Source organism: Dermacentor silvarum, chromosome 8 (genome assembly GCF_013339745.2).
Source record: "Dermacentor silvarum isolate Dsil-2018 chromosome 8, BIME_Dsil_1.4, whole genome shotgun sequence".
Taxonomy (NCBI): Eukaryota; Metazoa; Arthropoda; class Arachnida; order Ixodida; family Ixodidae; genus Dermacentor; species Dermacentor silvarum.
In genome coordinates this window covers 161,015,248-161,033,342 of record NC_051161.1, presented here as the reverse complement: position 1 = coordinate 161,033,342, position 18,095 = coordinate 161,015,248, and the positions used below count along the sequence as shown (strand labels likewise).

General features: G+C 46.4%; 1 protein-coding gene across 1 annotated transcript in view; it reads left to right on the top strand.

Moving 5' to 3' along the window:
* Positions 1-18,095, top strand: part of LOC119461797 (probable ATP-dependent RNA helicase DDX20) — a 95,253-nt gene that overhangs the window by 58,625 nt on the left and 18,533 nt on the right. Inside the window, exons 7-8 of the mRNA XM_037723176.2 lie at positions 6,731-6,872; positions 14,698-14,803. Coding sequence (XP_037579104.1) covers positions 6,731-6,872; positions 14,698-14,803 — 248 coding nt within the window. The remainder of the gene's footprint in view (positions 1-6,730; positions 6,873-14,697; positions 14,804-18,095) is intronic.

The following is an 18,095-nucleotide window of genomic DNA, read 5'->3' as shown; positions in this document are numbered from 1 at the left end:
ACGTCATAGACCTACACAAATGCATCAATGCGTCACTGCAAGAGTCGAACAAAGTCCAGCAAATTATGAAGGGCATCGACAACAACGTTTTTCACATGCTTCTTTGCTAGAGCCCACGAACTGTATCTTTAGTAATACAGCTGTGCCAGAGCTACGATGAGCTTTACAAGCACTTTTTTGTGTGACGAGTCACTTTCCGGGCTCGCTGGCGCACCAAATTAGTCGTTGCTGCTCACTGAGATTAAAGCATCAGTGCGTGAAGAGGTAGCACGGCAGCTATTCTTACTGTTGCTTTCTCAGCAGCAAGAGCACCAGTTGCACCAGCAGCCACCTGCATCCTCTCTGTCTCCAATGTTGCAGCAAGTGATCACGTAGCAAGTTGCCAAAACTTCACCAGTTCGCTGCCAAAAACAGCCTGTCGCTGCACCTCTGACTTGTGCTGAAACAGTTGCATTGCCTTGTCAGCAAGTGTGCCTGTTTTTCTATCCCCCGCTGAGTCCAGCAACTGCAGTTTCTCCTCGTGTACATTTGTACATTTAAAATCTCCTTTCAGTAATGCACCGGCAGCCAAATTTAATCAAAATAAGTTGATAAATAAAAACAATTTTTGGGACATGTAATTGTTGGCCACCGCGCCAACAATTGGCGCGGTGGCTGCATTTCAGCGTCCTAGGGTGACGCTGAAATGCAGTCACCCTAGGACGCTGCTGTCCCACTGCTGACCCCTGCTTCTCTGTCGTTCATCAACTGCTGCTCATCCTTGCTGTGCCGTCTCTTGTTGTATGAAATACGTCATTGTCCTGCACCTGCCGAACCAGAAAACTGAAGGCCGCATTTCTTGGGGCAAGAGCTGCGTCGCCATCGAAATTCCAAATTCCTCGCTTGTCGTCTACGAACATTATCGAAGTTGTTGTTGAAGGTATTTCTTTGTTAGGTGCTTGTGGACAACGGTGCTGCTTGTTCCATCATCATCATCATGCATGCGAAACTTTGCCGCTCATTAAGAAAGGGCATGACGTCACTTGATATGTTTTTACTCTGCACAGAAAACGCGCAAGCTGTTCGACCTCTAGCAGCCTGCATGGCTTGTGTTACCATCCTGGATGTTCTGTACACGATTGAGTTCGTCATACTATCCACCTGCTTGTGCTATGATGCCGTTATCGACTGCGCACATGCTGAAGTTGCCCTCTTCTTTTCGTTGTGTGACCCAGTTTGTGACAACAAAACCTCCAACCAAATTGGTCGTCCATGATGGTACTTATGTTCCCCACTTTTCTTCAGCTCTTGTGCCTGTATCCTGCACCAATATACTAAGTGTGACGGTCCTTTTTACACCGTCAGACCTGTTCTTCACGCGCAAAGGTTTACCGCTGCCCATTGCCACCCTTGATGTTACTGCCGGCTCCACTACATTGCTCGTGCCCAACGTGTTAGCCTCAGCTATCATGCTGCTTCGTGGCGAATGTCTTGGCCATGTAGAAGTAGAAGTTTATTTCATGTGCAATACAGAACATGAGAAGGGAGAGAAAAAGCTGCTTTTAGGCAGTTTGACGAAGCTCTCACCCCCTGTATCTTGGACATGGGTCAGCATTAGGTCACAGACCTACTGATTGATAGGTCACATGGTGAACTACATACAATTAATTGAAATGAACAAATGTACAAGCTATAATCACATTGAAAAGAAGTACAAAAAGAAAAGTTACAATAAATATCGGGTATATAATTTCACATGATTCATGTCTGGTAAACAAATAGTTTTCTGCCTATATATCCAGCCTGTTGACGCCGCATTCATTGCCGGTGTTTTGGGTGGCGATGCAACGCCTGCTGAGATCATTTTTCTCAATGAACTTAGCACCACCGAAGACCACTTGGCATGAACTTAGCACCACCACAGTTGCCTTCAACGCATTTATTGCCTATGACCTTACGCCTGCAGAGCACTCACAGCTGCTTCACCTGCTTTGACCTACACAGCCGAATCTCGTTAAATCAAACACAGTTAATTTGAACTTTTTTTTTTATACAGCGATTTTATTGATCAAAAATAATTTTCCACGTTGGAGATAAAAAATTACCTTGCAGTAATTACCTTACATTATACATATCACCTAATTACAAGTCTATGAAGGTTATCAAAAAAAAAGGAAAGCCTTAGCCTGTAGTTGAGTTGTTAGTGAAAAGAATGGTACTAAACTTGTTTAAATCCGTTCATGGAAACATCCTCAAAACTTCCGTAAGGCCAGCTGCACCTCACGAAAAAAAAAAAAAAAAAAGCTGAGAAAATCGCACTGAAAGTTTTGCAACTGTTGGAAATTCAATCTATTGAGCCTATGATAAAAAGAAAGGCTTTAGAATGAAGTTCAGCTTTTGCTAAACACAATGAAACCAAATTTATTGAAATCGCTTCTGCTCCATTAGTTTTTTTTTTTTTTTTTAATAAAGATGGGCAAATTCCTTGATCGAATGTCACAGCATTCATTTTTAAGGCGTGAAAACAGCACCCGCAACTGCAAAATTCACCATGGTTGACGGTATGCGTACACGACCAACGTCGTGTTCAATACAAATTGTAAGCCATGGACACGGTCCTACATTGTTCACATTTCCAAGTGCTTCGAATGCGCTGTCTTGACTAATGCTGACATCTTAGACGTACCTAGTCTCAATACGAGGTCTAGACTGCAAGAACCCGCTGCTGCGCGGAGAGTTGCGAGAACAAGCGCCGGTGCACCTACGGTCCTGTAGGGTTTGCTAAGTAAAACGTTATGCACTCAATGTCTTCATCATCACATAATCCATGACACTGGGTATGGCTAAACTGCCGACGCAATATGGGATTGCACGACGCAGGCGCAATCCGATGACTGGCTCGCATGCCGGCTCTGATCCTTGTGACAAGCGCTTCCTCTTTGTGGTCGCATGTTCAGATAACGGTTGCGCTTTGCTTTCCGTAGGCTAGTCCGGTTTCTAACTTCTTAAGAAACAAGCGTCGAATAACCACTGCTTGTGATCACAGTGTTATCAACTTCAAAGCAGGCCTAACAATCACGCCCGCCGCCCGCAGTGTCAGTGTGCTGATGCCGTAGCAACAGCCGATCGTAAGGCGTCTCCCAGCATGCTAGCACTCTTAAGCCAGTAGCAGGGCCACTTGCATCACGAAAATCGTCAGACTGCCCCCTAGTTTATTGTTTGCGCTTTTTTTATGTGGCCATTTTAGGTGACAAGGGTGGGAACGAAAAGGCAGAACTTAGAGCTTTCGAACGATACATTAAATAGGGCCGCAATACATTAAATAGCTGCGTGAAAACTGACTATCTTAGGACACGTGATGTTGAAAGATGGAATTCTTCGTGACCCTGCGAAGTTTCGTGCCGTCACTGAGTTCCTTAAGCCCACGAACATGAGAACTTCGAAGTTTCGTCGGGCTCTGTTCCTATTTCTGAAGATTCGTTCACAACTTTACGACAATCATATCTTCCCTCGTTGAAGGCGAGTTCCTCTGACCTGTCCCGAGAATGCGGTGTTGCTTTTACCACACTTCGTTTTATTTTACATCACTTCTAATTTTACGTAACTTTGACCTTCAAGCATCTACCGAAGTCTATACAGACACTAGCGGTATTGGCGTCGGTGCTGTTCTTGCGCAATGTACAGCTGGATGCACTGTATACGTCATCGCGTATGCCAGCTGCAAACTGACCAAAGCTGAATCCAACTACAGCATCGCAGAAAAGGAGTGCCTTGTTATCATGTAGGCACTCGGCAAGTTCCAACCTTATCTCTTTAGCTGCCCTTTTGACGTGGTTACAGACCACCACATGCTTTGTTGGCTGTCCTCCTTGAAAGACTCGTCAGGCCGTCGTGCTCGCTGGGCTCCTTGAATTCAAGAGTATGACAGACGCATGGTATACAGATCAAGCACTCTGATGCAGATGCTCTGTCAGGCTCTTCTCTACCTTGTGACCCTACTGACTGCCTTTCCACTGCTTGTCCCGCGTTGTCCTCAATCGATGTCCACATCATTGCTTTCGAGCAGTCACGTGACTCCTTTATCGGCCACCTCATGGACTTCTTTAGGCAGCCCAGTCTCCTGGTTCAGCAAAGCCCTGTGTCGTGGAGTCCTGGACTACGTGACGATGGAGACGTCGCACGCGTACCTCACTTGTTTCGCCGTACGCAATCAGCTCCTCTACAAGTGCAGTTACCTCGCCAGACAGTCGTGAATGGCTGCTCGTCATTCCAAGGACCTTGCCCTCACGCTGGAGTTTCTGAAACTTACGAGCGTCTGTGCCAGCGGTATTACTAGTGTGGCATGTTGAACTTTGTAAATTTGTTCGTTCATGCACGGACTGCCAGCGCTGCAAACTACCACCTCATCGTCCAACCGGTCCCATGAACCTCTCCCCTGCCCATTCGACTGCGTGGATGTGGACCTCTACGGTTCGTTACCACTTACTGCAGCTGGCATCCATTGGGTTATTGTTGCGGTGGGCCACTTGACAACATATGCCGAAATAGCCACATTACCGGCTAGCACTGCGTGTGATGTTGCCTCCTTTCTTCTTCGAAACTTCATCCTGTGTCATGGCACGTGCCCCCAGAGAAATTCTCAGCGACTGAGGCTGCGCCTTTCTGTTGTTGACGTTATGCTGGACTTCAGTGAACCTCTTTGCAGCTAACTTGGGTCACTGGGTAGGTGTGTGCAGCTCTACAATGAGAAAAAATGATGCTTTGAATGTCTCCCATGCTGGGCGGAATCGAACCCACATCACACGGGGTTCCTGAAGGACAGCAACCCGATGCTTTAGCAGGTTGTGTCGCAAATGCATTGGGTATGTGCCACTCTTCAATGACCCTCTCGCCAATTTGGGTCACTGAGTACATGCCACTGGCTATGTAGCCAATGAGTGAATAATTCTCATCATTCGCATGTTTGTATCGGAGTCTACGCACGGACTTCTTGGCAGCGCTACTTAGATGACAAAGTGTGTCAGGAAAAAAGTGCGGCAGAGGAGCCCTGCTGCCGCATTGATGCATTTCTCAGCGTTCGCGCTCCATGCATTTTGTAGGTCATGTGCAGCTTTGCTCCACCTCCACTAGAAGGTGCACAATGTTAATGGAGAAGTGCAAGAGGTGTTTCAATAGTGTTAATACGTTGTGCCGCTTCAATGCTAACGCATTATCGTTGACAGTCATCGTGAGATGGTTCTTGCCAAAATTTTTGGACAGGGGTAAACTTGCTTTCTGTTGAAAGGAAAATTTTGTTTCTGCAAGAAAGAACCAACTAGCCCAGCAGCACGTTTTCTTAATCCTGCATTCGCGACCTTGGACCTGTTCTAGCTCATTTCCTATCACACTCGTTGTCTCATTCCTTCACTACACAGTAGCAGGCTAGAGGACTTAACCACCAGTCTCTGCCGTTCTTCAAATAAATTTGCTCTCTTTCGGTCGCCATTCTAAGACCCAATAAAGCACCTATAAAGGGATCCTCACCTGGCTTGAACATTGCATACACCGAACTACCGCAGTGTGCAGATTGCATTACTTTCACGTGTTCGTAGCACTACACTTATGTATGCCATTCAAACAGCTGAACATCCATGTGAGAGCCTGCATGCCCTTCTTGGAGCAAACAATCTACCCCCGGCAGCAGAGGCGACGTCACAGCTTTCGGTGTCCATGTCACGGACTGTGCTTGCAGTGCAGGAGTAACTAGCGGCAAGGTGAACAGCTTGGAGATACCCGTGAAACGTGGGACCACGCTGCAAGAAAAGGAGAGAGAAAAAAAGAAAGAAGAGGCAAGGGAAGAATGTTGCTTGCAAGTCAGGGATAGGGTCTTCCTACTCCTCCTTGCAACATCGCCTCACCATATTCAATTTGCTTATATCGCGGCTATTAGTGAAAGTCATTCTTGCAGCTAAGCCATATCTGAAGTGGGTTTTACGACTTGCCAGAGTGTATCCGAAATATGCTGCAGGGTTTGAAGGAGCCCTTTAACTCCCAAGTCCTTTTGTAAAAAAAAGTAAAAAATTTAGGAGTATTTCTTTTATTTCAGCAAGTTATCGTGCATTGCATCCACATTTACAATAATTATGTGTGTGCTTTGTTTCTTATAATTATCCAGAGTATCAGTGACATCTGACTTGACAAAGAGACGTTCCCTCAGCACATGTGTGAGGTTCAAGAGTGATTACCTGAACCGATGGTAATGAAATGAATCGAAAGCATTAAAGAATCGTTGTTAACTACTGAAACTTTAATGCACAATGAAAACTGACTTGACGAGTATGGCGCATCCTTGGAAATATTGGTACAAACAGCAAGAGCAAGTACAGCACAGCTTTGGTAGTTAAAAGTTACAGTTGTGTCGGCTTATCTGACCTTGTCCTCCCAGGTGGAAGCATACATGTGGGTATTTTCTGACTGAGCTATCGGTGGTGTCCAAATCTAAGTCCTAATGACGGCCCCTTCTGGGTAACAAATACGGATCTTGAAGGCCACGCTTTTGCTGGCTGCACGCAGTGAGGCGATTGTGGTAGCCGGAAATATGTTGTAAATGTCAGGTTTTGAACATCGGCTATTGCTATTTGTAACCAACTTTGTCATCAATTAACTTGTCATTCATTGCCACTATGTTTACTGAGGTGTTTTTGTAAAGATATAGCATGCTTGCTTGCAATTCCTCTGACCTGCCCCCCTCCACTGCTCTACTTCTCGGAAGAGCGCAGTCCCTGGAGGAGAGACTTCGCCACGCAGGCCACAAAGCACAGCTGCTGAGCGGAGCCCAGGCACAGTCTGAACGCATCAAGGCCCTGGTGTGCCTCAAGGCCTACCGCTGCCGCATCCTCGTCTCCACCGACCTCGTGAGTCCACATAAACAGCGAAATTGATTTATTTATTCAACATTCTGCCAAGGCCCTAGGGCATTAAAGGAAGGAATGGTAAATTGCGAGCATTGTGTAGAGGAAAAAAAGGAACAGGAACTCCAGAACAATTAACAAGATTGACAAACAAAATTAGCAAAAGGCCTCACGAATGGCAGTAGTGAAGCTTTTGGTATCTGTGATGGCGGCGAGGGAGGCGGGAAGGCATTTTCTCACAGTGCTTGTATTGGGGATTACTATGGGAGTTACTGTTTTAAAGAAGTGAGGGCCATACTTTCACATTTTACATTTCATGCCAATGCGCAAGTGCAAGTATGTCAGCGTGATGTCTCAGATTTTAATATGTTTTCTCATATCTGGGCCGCTTTAGCACACAAAAGATTATCAAAATATTCTAGGTGGAGTCTTTAGTTTCTGTAGAATGCAGCATAGTCCTTTTTTGTCAACCATCTAAGCCATAGGAGGTGCTGTCAAAATCAGAGATGTTGCAGGAAGCTGGTGCGGAAACCGAGTGGTATCATCACCCATCGTTCATTGTTGCACATCTTCTTGCTTATCCCTGACTCACGATAAGAGTGAGCTTTTTGGCATTTTAGAAACTTGGTTTACTTACTTTTTTACATAGTATTTCAGTATTTATGAGGGTCACAATTTGGGGGGAATGCATCCCCCCTCCCCCATGGTCAGATTTTTCATTGCAGATTTAAACTTCTCAGGGTAAGTTATTTTAAAGAAGAACATGTAAAAAATAATTTTTAAGTGACTCAGAGCACCAGGAAATACTTAAATATGTGCATTTTTATGCATAGTTTATTGTCAGAAACATTAAAAACTAAAATAATTGTGTTTTTTACAGATGTAATAACATTCATGGCACTTATTTCTATGTTTTAAATAGGTTTGACACCACTAGGGCCCATATTTTGAAGTGTTCCATTTTGTTTTTGCACATTTATTGTGTGTCATGCTGAGGGTGTGAAATCAGCAAGGTTGGTGGTGCGATGAACCTTTGATCTTCCACAAAGGGCCATAAGGACGGCAAATGAAGGGCATCATTAGAGAATACCGCCCCAGGACCGTGGAGAATGCGAGGCATGGCATGTCAGCGGCAGCAAGCAAATGCATGCAGTGGCGTGTACTCAACAGAAAAAGAATGCAAGCGAAAAAATTTGCACCAAACAATTGTTAGATTGCGGACGGAATTTATCAGTTCTCATGTGTCTCGCAAAATTAGACGCCTGTGCAGCAGTATCGCCGATTTGTGAGCACCTGCCTGTAAACAACTGAATCGCACATCAGTGGGAGAGCGATGTGGGCGTGCATGTCACAGTGATGCTCTGAGAGATAAGAAGCCAAATCGAAATCACTTTTTCCCACGTCAATGTCTCAAAAGAGCATGCACGAGAATGCCGATTTTGAAGTGGGCTAGCGCAGGCTTGAGCATGCAGGAGAAAACTAGGCGAAATAGGAATACTCCCAAAGTTTCTGCAGAGGCACCCGCCGCAGAGCAAAGCAAAAAATTAGTTTTAGCGAGCCAAGCGCAGTAAGAAATCTTTCTAGAAGTTGCGGAAGGTTGTAGCAGCTCCAGTGCGACACTAGGCGGCAATTCATTGGGAAATGACATGTTCTTTCAAATGTTCCGTTGCTGATATACGTGTAATGCGATGATCCTCAGAGGGGGTAAAGAGCACTTGCCCTTTAATTTTTAGGCAATATTTTTTTAGTGTACCTTGCTTTAATGCAGGTAACGACAATCAAATGTGATTGCTGCTGCGTTCTTGTGGCCTTCCCTTTCATTTCGTTGTCTGAAATTGAGCCATGATCACACAGGAGCAACTTCTCCTACCTTGCTTTTGCCCATCATTGGACCAAGTTTTTTTCTTCAGCAGACCTTGAGATTCTGTGGCACTGCCCTCTGCTATGTCGGAAACCGTAATATGTGCGCAGTGGTATCGTTCTACACCACCAGGTGATGTCACAGCCCCACTCTTTATGTTATGGGGGAACATGAGTCCTGGAGACAAAAAAGCCACTAAAAAATTGAATTTTTATTTTTATTATTTTTCTAATACTCATACCAGGGTGCACCTGTTGGCAAAAAACTAGCTCGAAATGACGCATCGTTGAGGAAGAGAACACTGTATTTGTCCAGTGAAATGTTCAGTTTTGCCCATGAAAGTGCTGACATGACCCATTTTGTGTCATTCGCCATTCCAAAACAGTTTATCATAGCCAGGCTATCTCTGTCTTGTTTGAAAGAGCATGTGTGCAGCTTGCTTTCCTGCCAAAACAAGCCTTCAATGCCGCTTCAGAAGGAAACTACCGGGTTTTGTAGCATAAAATGCCATTTTTGCTCTCTCTGTAATTTCTTGCATTCTTCTCAAAAAATGATCTTTCCAAGTCTAAAATTTTGGGAGCAGCACTGTGTCACTGTTACTCATTCAATCCTCTTGATTTCTTTTTTGCCTGAATGCTAGAGAGTCAGAGAGTGCACAAAAGCTATGATATAGTGTTTTAGGACACCGCAACATTTTGAAATCTTGTAGAAATCGCCAATAAAAATTCACATTTGCAAAGTTGCAACTTGTGGGGTCTCACACATGCTCTTGGGACAAAGGAACGACAACACAGTAGTGCAAACAATCAAAAGGGCATTTATTGCACCTTTCATACACTAATGCACACTAGCCGAATTACAACCAATAGAACATTCACACGGGCGCGCGACAAATCAAGGAAGTCCGACTCACCGCGACCCGATAGCGAGCAAATACGTTTGCCCCATGCTATGACACCATTGCCTAGTCGTTCACGTCTACAGTCACACGAACAGTGGCGCGCTCGAACGATCCGTGTTCGTCCATACCGGTGTCCTGCTAGCCTCGCGCGACGGTCGCGCGAAACGGGCCGGCGCACGCGCGAAGCGTCCGTGCGTGTTGGCCACCGATCCCAAGCCAAAGAGGCAGCGCCGTTGACCTTTGTCTCCCAAGTCACCCCGCCGTTTGGTGGCGTTAGCATCGCGACCCCCGCGCCATCTCTCGCAATGTGCCGCAACCACCACGACCGCCATCGGCACTTAGCTATGCGGTGAAGCTGGATTACAGGAGACGCGTGAGAGCCACGCATCCCCACAAACTCTAGAATTTCATAACTTCAGCCAAAATACAGATATAAAAATTTAAATGCAGACTTACACTTTTTGAACATTCGGGAAGATGCCTGCGTAATTTTAGCTCTCTTGGTGCAGTACATTTTTTGCAAGTCACATCCCAAATTTATAACACATAAATAATATGAACTTTTTTTTTTGAGGGACTTGGAAAAAACTGCATATTTCTAATCAGCGCACAGGTTGAATATTTCCTGACAATTTCACGTGTCTAGAGTCAATAACAAAAGTGTTTTTATCTGGGACCCATGTCTCCCCTTAAGGTCACAGAAAGACTACTGGAAAACAGTGAACTGTGTTTTCATCTATCTTACATCCGTAATGGGCAAAGGGTTCAACACAAGGTTCCTGGGCTGACGTGTGTGGCCGACATAGCGCTACTAGTGGACAATGCAAGGGATTTACAGACTTCCGAATATGGGTGGCAATCTAGGCCTAAGTAGAGCAGGGCTCAGAAAAATAGGGAAATATGATTTTTAATGAAGATACGAGTAATTACGTGATGTCAATTAAACACCATCTCGTATTTATGATCAAGCAGTACAAATACCTGGGTGTATATATAAACGAAAGAATTAAATACTCAAGTATCTGCCAAGATAATATGAGGATGAAGGAGAAGCAGAATGCAGCAATAATGAAACACGGAGCACTGTGAGGCCACAACAAGTATAGGGTGGTACGTGGAATCTGGAAAGGAGTCACAGTGAAGGCGCTAATGTTTGCAAATGCCATTCTGTGCTTAAACTCTGACATCTTTTCGGCGTTCGAAGTTAACGAAAGGTCAGATGGCTGGTTGTCTTTGGGGGCTCATGGTAAAACCATAAATGAGGCAGTGCAGGGTGACATGGGTCGAGCCTCTTTTGAATTCAGAGAAGCACAGAGCAAAATTAGTTTTTAAGAAAGACTCAAGAACATGGACGAAAATTAATGGGCAGCTAAAGTGCACAAGTATCTGTAGTTGAAAAGCGTGGACACAGAATGGAGGAAGAGGTCAAGGAAGTTGGCAACCAAGTACAGGATAATCGAAACTGTAAATAGACATCCAGGGAGTCATAAGAAAGAATGTGAGAGAAACAGCGAATTGGATGCAAAGAATGGAAACAAAAAGATCGTGGATATTTACGAGAATGGAAAGAAAGAAATTAGGAGGGAAGACATGTGCGATAACACAAAGGCCCGAGCTGGCCATTAATGAAGAATCAAATATTTGTAACCTGATGAAGCATGTGTCTGCTGCAGCAAAAAGTCCAGACGCAACTCGCCACATCCTGATGGAATGCGCCGCTGGCAGCCAGCTAGTTCCAGTTCTGATGGGAAGTCACGTGGGCTGGGATTCCAAGACAACCCGAAGTTGCCCGAAGTTTGCAAAATCGAACGCCGGCACAGCGCTGGCCGCGGGATAAACGTAAACATGCTACCAGCATGGCAGCGGCCGGCGTGCGCGCTCGGGGTAGTCGGCCCATTTTTGTGTTGTCAGCTTGGAAATATACAGTTTCATTCGGGAATATGATCACTTTTGCAAGATATCGCGCGATTTGGCACAGGACGCGAACTGGGCACCTCACTTTGCACAGTGCAACGAACGGCGTGTGATGCGTCCGATGCCAAATGCAATATCACACGTAAGTGATAGCGAAAGCGATCGCTCGAGGATGCCAGTTCGCAGCGATCACGTCGGCCACCGGCGACATTCGAAATCATTTGACAAGACACGAAAAAGCAGGATATAGGTTCTTATATGCATAAAATTTCGTGCCGACATGCTTGAATTCGATTTCAGAATGTTTGTTTTGGCTGGGGCAGCAGCTGGCGCATGAAAATGCACGCCGCTTGTGACAAGCGAAAAGCTTGACATGAAAAATAGTATTAGTCGATCATGAGAATAATAATAAAGGTAATGTACGTGTGGCCATTACTCATCTCAACCGGTACATTCCTTTAACATCAACGGCCTATATATAGTTAGAACGCAACGGTTTCGAGCTACCACCCAAGCTTACGAGGGAGAGACGGAGCAAACACGGGCTTGCTACAACGCCTTCGCTAGCTGCAAAAAAAAAGAGATATTGCCGCATATACGCGAGCAATGTGAAAAGGGATACCACCAGAGAAAGATGAACCGAAAAGTAACTGCAATGTTTGTGAATGAGCATCTACAACTTCGTGGACAACTTGCATGGAACACGATGAAGATACCATGCAAGCACGATCGAGAGCGCAGCACGCTGTTCACGACTGGGAAGAAGCATTCACGGGACATGCGCACACACAAAAAAAGCTTCAAATGCTTCGCTGCCGCACTGCCTCGTAAGGCGGAATTGTGCGTTAGAGCCCTAGTAACATAACATTAGACGTAATGCAATCAGCGATCCATGCACCGTGCCAACGAGTACGCGAGCGCTCACTGAGGCCAAATCCAAAACCATGTCAGCCAGGGAGGCGCGCGTTAGCGTTCGACGCAAGCCAGTAGCGAGGTAAAAGTCCTCAAGTGGCCGCGTTGCAATCCGTCAAGTCCCCACAAAGATGGCGGTGAGCGCTCATTGCCACTTTTTGTGGCAATGAGCGTCTCGGCGGCAAAAAATCTCGGCGGCAAAAGTTTTGTTCAGTATCCTTTAAGGGAGAATTGGGCAAATTGCTACTGATTTGCATGTAAGTCGAACCTACATAATTATAACATTATTCAAGTGCCAAAAAAATTGCATTGTCATAACCCAGGGGTTCTCAATCATGTCGGTCCCAGGGAACCCTGCTAAGCTCCATGAAGTGCCAAGGAACGCCCCTCCCTAATAAGGCTAAGCTTAGTGCATAACATGTTTGGGGCCAACAGTAGTGTTCGGCAGGCTGCTTTGACACAAGAGGTCTTAGAATTAATGCAGACTCTACTTTGAGCAGTAAAACCTCGTTAATTCACATTTCACGGGACCGAAAAAAAGATGTCCGAATTAACCGAATGTCGAATTATCGAGAGTATCAGGACAATGATTAAAAAATGCTTACTACGTCAACACGCTTTTATTTACTTAATCAACCAGCAAATCACGTTTATATTTTGCTCAAGAGCAGTGCGGAAGCGGGAATTCTCTTCATCTCGTGACTGATTATATAGCGCTCGCAGTGAGGCCACGGTGCGCATCTTCATTTGAGACGCACTTTTCACTACCACACACACATCCCGATTATTTTGTCACCCGTGAGCTCGTCGCTAACAAATCGTCCGTCCATCGCGATGTAGCCAGTGAGCTTCATCTTCGACAGCTTTGCACTTAATCAAAGCGAAACTACTGTTTGCCGCAACCGCTGTGGGCGAAACCACAGCCCCCATCGACGCGATCATGGACGGCGACCTTGCGGTTCTATAGGCAGGTGGCCAACACACACAATATGTCAGAATGAAACAACCGTTTGCTGCAGCCGCTGCGGACGAAACCATGGTGGCTATCTAAGTGATCATGGATGGCGACTACGCACTTATGAAAGCACGCAGCCAGCCACCAAGGCGGTGTTATGGGCAGCGCGAAACGAGTTTCAGCACCCGAGTTTTCATTTAGGCTAAAAATCTAAGCGGCAAAAGTTTTGTTCAGTATTCCTTTAAAGTAGAATCGGGCAAATTGCTATTGATATGCATGTATGCGCAGTGCGAAACGTGTCTGGCGTTGCTGTCGGGCACGTTTCACGTACGATTTCCGCTGACGACAAATGGCGATGCAGACGGATGCGGACTCCCCCGCTTTGTTCTGGTTGGACGCTTTTGCGTCGCGCATTTGCAGTGCTCCGTGCATTTATTTTTGTAATCCTCTGACGTATACATCAGCGCACATGCTATGGGCCCCAAACGGGAGAAATGCACATGGTTGCGGCCTTGGAGGTTTAAGTGCAATAGCTTAGGTGCGCTGCCCTTTTTCAGGGGCTGGGTGGCTACACTATTGCTGGATTTATTGTACAGTTTGCGTGTTCCTGTTACGCATTGTGATGGTGCTTTTTGACACTCGGGAAGGGGTAATGGAGGTTCTTTGGCTCGAGCGCACCTCACGTTCGCCGTCTTAGCCACCGGGGAAAATTTAGTGGCTCGCGGAACCCCGTGGAGGGGCCTGCAGAATTCCTAGGTTTTGCGGAACCCACTTTGAGAACCCATGTCATAACCAATCACTTGTATAAGCGGGTTGCACAAAAAAAGAAAACAATGAAAGAAGAAAGGGTACAGACATGAAAACATTTTAATTAGATGCATAAATAGAGTCGAACCCACTTACAATATTACCGGTTTATCAATACTCATATGTAAAGGTGAACAGCCACGGCACCATAAACTCTCCTGAGTGTTCTGCAGCAAAATAAACTGCATACTATAATGTTCTCGTGCTGCGTCATTGGTCATGACAATTAAATCTGACTACTGGGTGTCTGCGCCAAAAGGAGAAGGAATGCAAAATCCTGGGGGGAAGCCACCTGCTTGTGGCGCACCACCCCTGCGGAACATCGAGTTGCCTGTTTCGATGGCTGCCCTTCCCGATGCCCATCGGCACTGTCATCACAGTCAACTCATGTTTAGGCTTACCCTAGGAGACCTGCTGCAGATGTTTACTACTGTTCTTCTGTAGACTGGTTTGTGAATGAGAGTCTGCTGCATTCCAGGCAGCTCGTGGCATCGACGCAGAAAGGGTCACCCTGGTCATCCACTTCGACGTGGCGTACGACCTGGAGACGCATCTCCACCGTTCTGGACGGGCTGGCCGTTACGGTGAGGGGTCATTCTAGCCTTGTGCAGAGGCAAACTGTGGCTGTCATTTCAAGTTTCGTTGGCACATTTAGCCAATGGTGTGACACTTTTGAGGCCGCCATTCTGTCAAGCAGTGACGGCAGTGTTCTCATGATGAAGACCAGTGCTGAGACAGCAAGAACAGTGGACAACACAGGTGCTCTGTCCCCACTGGTTTTCAGGTATATAAACTAGGGGTGTGCGAATGCCAATTGGTAGATTTTGAACAGAATATTCACAGCGTGATTTAAGCCCCTTAAGAGCAAAGCGAGGCGAAAACCTCATACTTCAAAAAATCAGCAACAGCAGCTAGCAACAGTTGAAACATTTGTGAAGCCACGCTTAAAATAGATCCAAAAAAATGAAGTGCGTGGCAGCTGGTGCAACAATTTAACGGGCAACGCGAAACTAAAACATCAGTCGTTGCAAGCCCCAGCAGCTTTAACACCCCACATGGTGTACTCGTGTAGTTGTGCACCCTAGCAAAAGCAACATAATAGAAATGCGGCAAGCGGCTTTCTGAACCTAAGCAAAATACCTTTAATCCACTGTGCTGCATGCGACCAAACCGAACCAAAACATGGGTAGCCTGTGATCAACTCAATCGCTTACCATGCAATTAAGGGCTAACTTGGGCCGGTTAGCACATGTCAGAAAAAAACGAGTAACAGTTCAAAGAACAGGATGTGCAGACTGAGACAGATGAAGCACTGACTATCAACCAGTATTTTATTCCACACACAGTTATACAGGAGCTTGAGTAGGCAGGAGGGAGAAGAGAACATACTAAAGTACGATACATCGTCTGGAAGATGGCTACGATGATGAATATAGAAAGACAACACAAGTAAATGGTTGCCATTATCTACGTACAAGATACGCGAGTTCCTTGGTGAGGAGCGATATCGAAGGCACACTCATGCACATATCACCTTTTTCGTCGATGCGAAATGCCTCGTATATCTCACGTGCATGCTGGTCACTATAGCGCCTTAGTATTTTGCATTGATTACATAATGCACGACAACAATAACGGGAGCTCTGTGCAGCTAGGTGCCTGCCAACACACCCTTTCATTAAATTTCAATGTTCTTTGAGGCGGTCGTTTACACAACAGCCAGTTTGGCTGATATAGCATCGACCGCACGAGAGGGGAATCTCACACTACGTTGTGACAGCAGTCCACAAACTTTTTTATGTGTTTCTTATCACACGTGCAAGGCCCCATGTCTTCCCTATTCACTGTCTGGCACTTGCTGGAGCGAAAAAACAACTCTGGTGCCTGCTTTTTGTGCTATCTTTTTTATACAATGAGACACTCGATGCAAATAAGGAATGACCGCAGTTCCTGAATGTGAACTTTTCTCTTGATTGTTTCATTTGTCAGGATTTGGCTGTCTGGGGGGGGGGCAAAAGACATTCGGCAATGCTAGTCAGTAGATTGTCTGTGTAGCCTGCCATTTGCAGTCTAAGCACCTGCACCTCAAAACTGCTATGCCTCCTCACGAAAGTGAAAATTTTTTTTTCACTTTCCCTGCTGATTGTGTTATAGAAGGGTTCAACTGCAGTTAGTACAGGCGTGACACCTAATTATACGGGTATAAATATTGCTCCTTTAAATATATCTGTCTGCGTTTGACTATTCGATATTTGATACTTACTATTTGTATTTTAAGAATTTGATATTCGCCCACCTCTACTCAGAAGCCTTCTCTAGGACGAGCTAGTGACATTCTTCTGCACCAAGTGTTTCTGTGACGGCAAGCTGGTGGTCCTTTGCTTCCTTTCCTCCCAGTACACTTGTCATTCTTAAGTGTTGTCGGCTTCCCTGGTAGCATCTTATAATAAAGGGCAATTTCATTATATGCTCTTGTTTATATATATTGTGAGCGCATTTTGCGGATATCGTCGTCGTCATCTGTACAAACGACTCATCATCTTGTGTGAGCTCTATTTGTGCATATCGTCGTCGTCATCTGTACATACGACTCATCATCATCTTTGGTCTCGTGCAATGCTTCGTCTCTGACTCGGGCGACTACTCGGAAATAAAGGCATCGCATCGGTCGACGTCTCACAAGTTGTGGAGCGTGCTTCGATTCCCACGTCCTCTTACGTTCCCGATTCCCCTGGAGCTCCGGTCCGGTCGTCGTTTGCTCTCGACTACCGCTGTGATGGCAGAAACCAACCCATCCACCAGTACTGCTACCACCTCTGCTCAGCCAGCTGGGCCTACCTGGACGGTGAACACCAAACACCGCGATCCTCCCCGTCTTTGCCGGCCTCCGCGGCGACGACGTGGAAGATTGGCTCGATCACTACAACAGAGCCAGCGACGTCAACCATTGGGACGACACGCACAAATTGCGGTATGTCTCCTTTTACCTAACCGAAGTTGCGAGGCCATGGTTTTTAACCACGAAAGTGACGTTTCGGACTGGCCATCATTCACCCAGCAATTTCACCAGATATTCGGCATGTCGTCTGGACGCTCCGAAATCGCGAAACAGAGGCTGGCAACGCGCGTACAAGAACAGGACGAGTCCTATACATCCTACATTGCGGACGTCCTCGCTCTGTGCCGCCGCGCACAGAGTGACATGGCGGAAGCTGACCGCGTTCGCCACATACATCAACACATCAACACAGTCGCCTTTAATGCTCTCGTCATGCAGAGCCCAAACTGCGTTGGTGATATTATCACAGCATGCCAACGTCTAGACACGCTGCAGTCTATTCGCCTGCCACGTGCCTCTTGCGACCCTCGTCTCAACGGTGATGCTGAGTTGCGAACCCTGATACGCACTCTCATCAGGGAGGAACTTCACGGACACCTTCCTGGACCTGCGACGCTTGCGACCGTTCGCCCCGCTCTTACTGGACTCCGTGACATCATCAAGGACGAACTGGCATCGATGACAAACGCCCAAATGGAAAAGTCTACTGGACCATTTCGTCCGCCAAGTTATGCCGAAATTGCCTCCCGGCCTCCCTCGACCATTCAGTCTCCACCTGCCGAAGCTTACCGCGACCCCCTAGCTTCGCTGGCAGCGAATACTCCTGCACAGCCGTACTACTCTCCGTGGCGGTCGTCGCGCCCGGTTTGTTTCTACTGCGGTATTCGCGGCCACATTTCTCGCTACTGCCGTCAGCGTCAGCAGGATGAAAGGCGGGGCTGTGCTACCTTTGAGCGAGACAGCGCACCTAGGTTTGACTCCTACGTTCCCGGGCGTCACCCAGGCGAAAGGCGAGGCTACGACACCTTCGAGCGAGA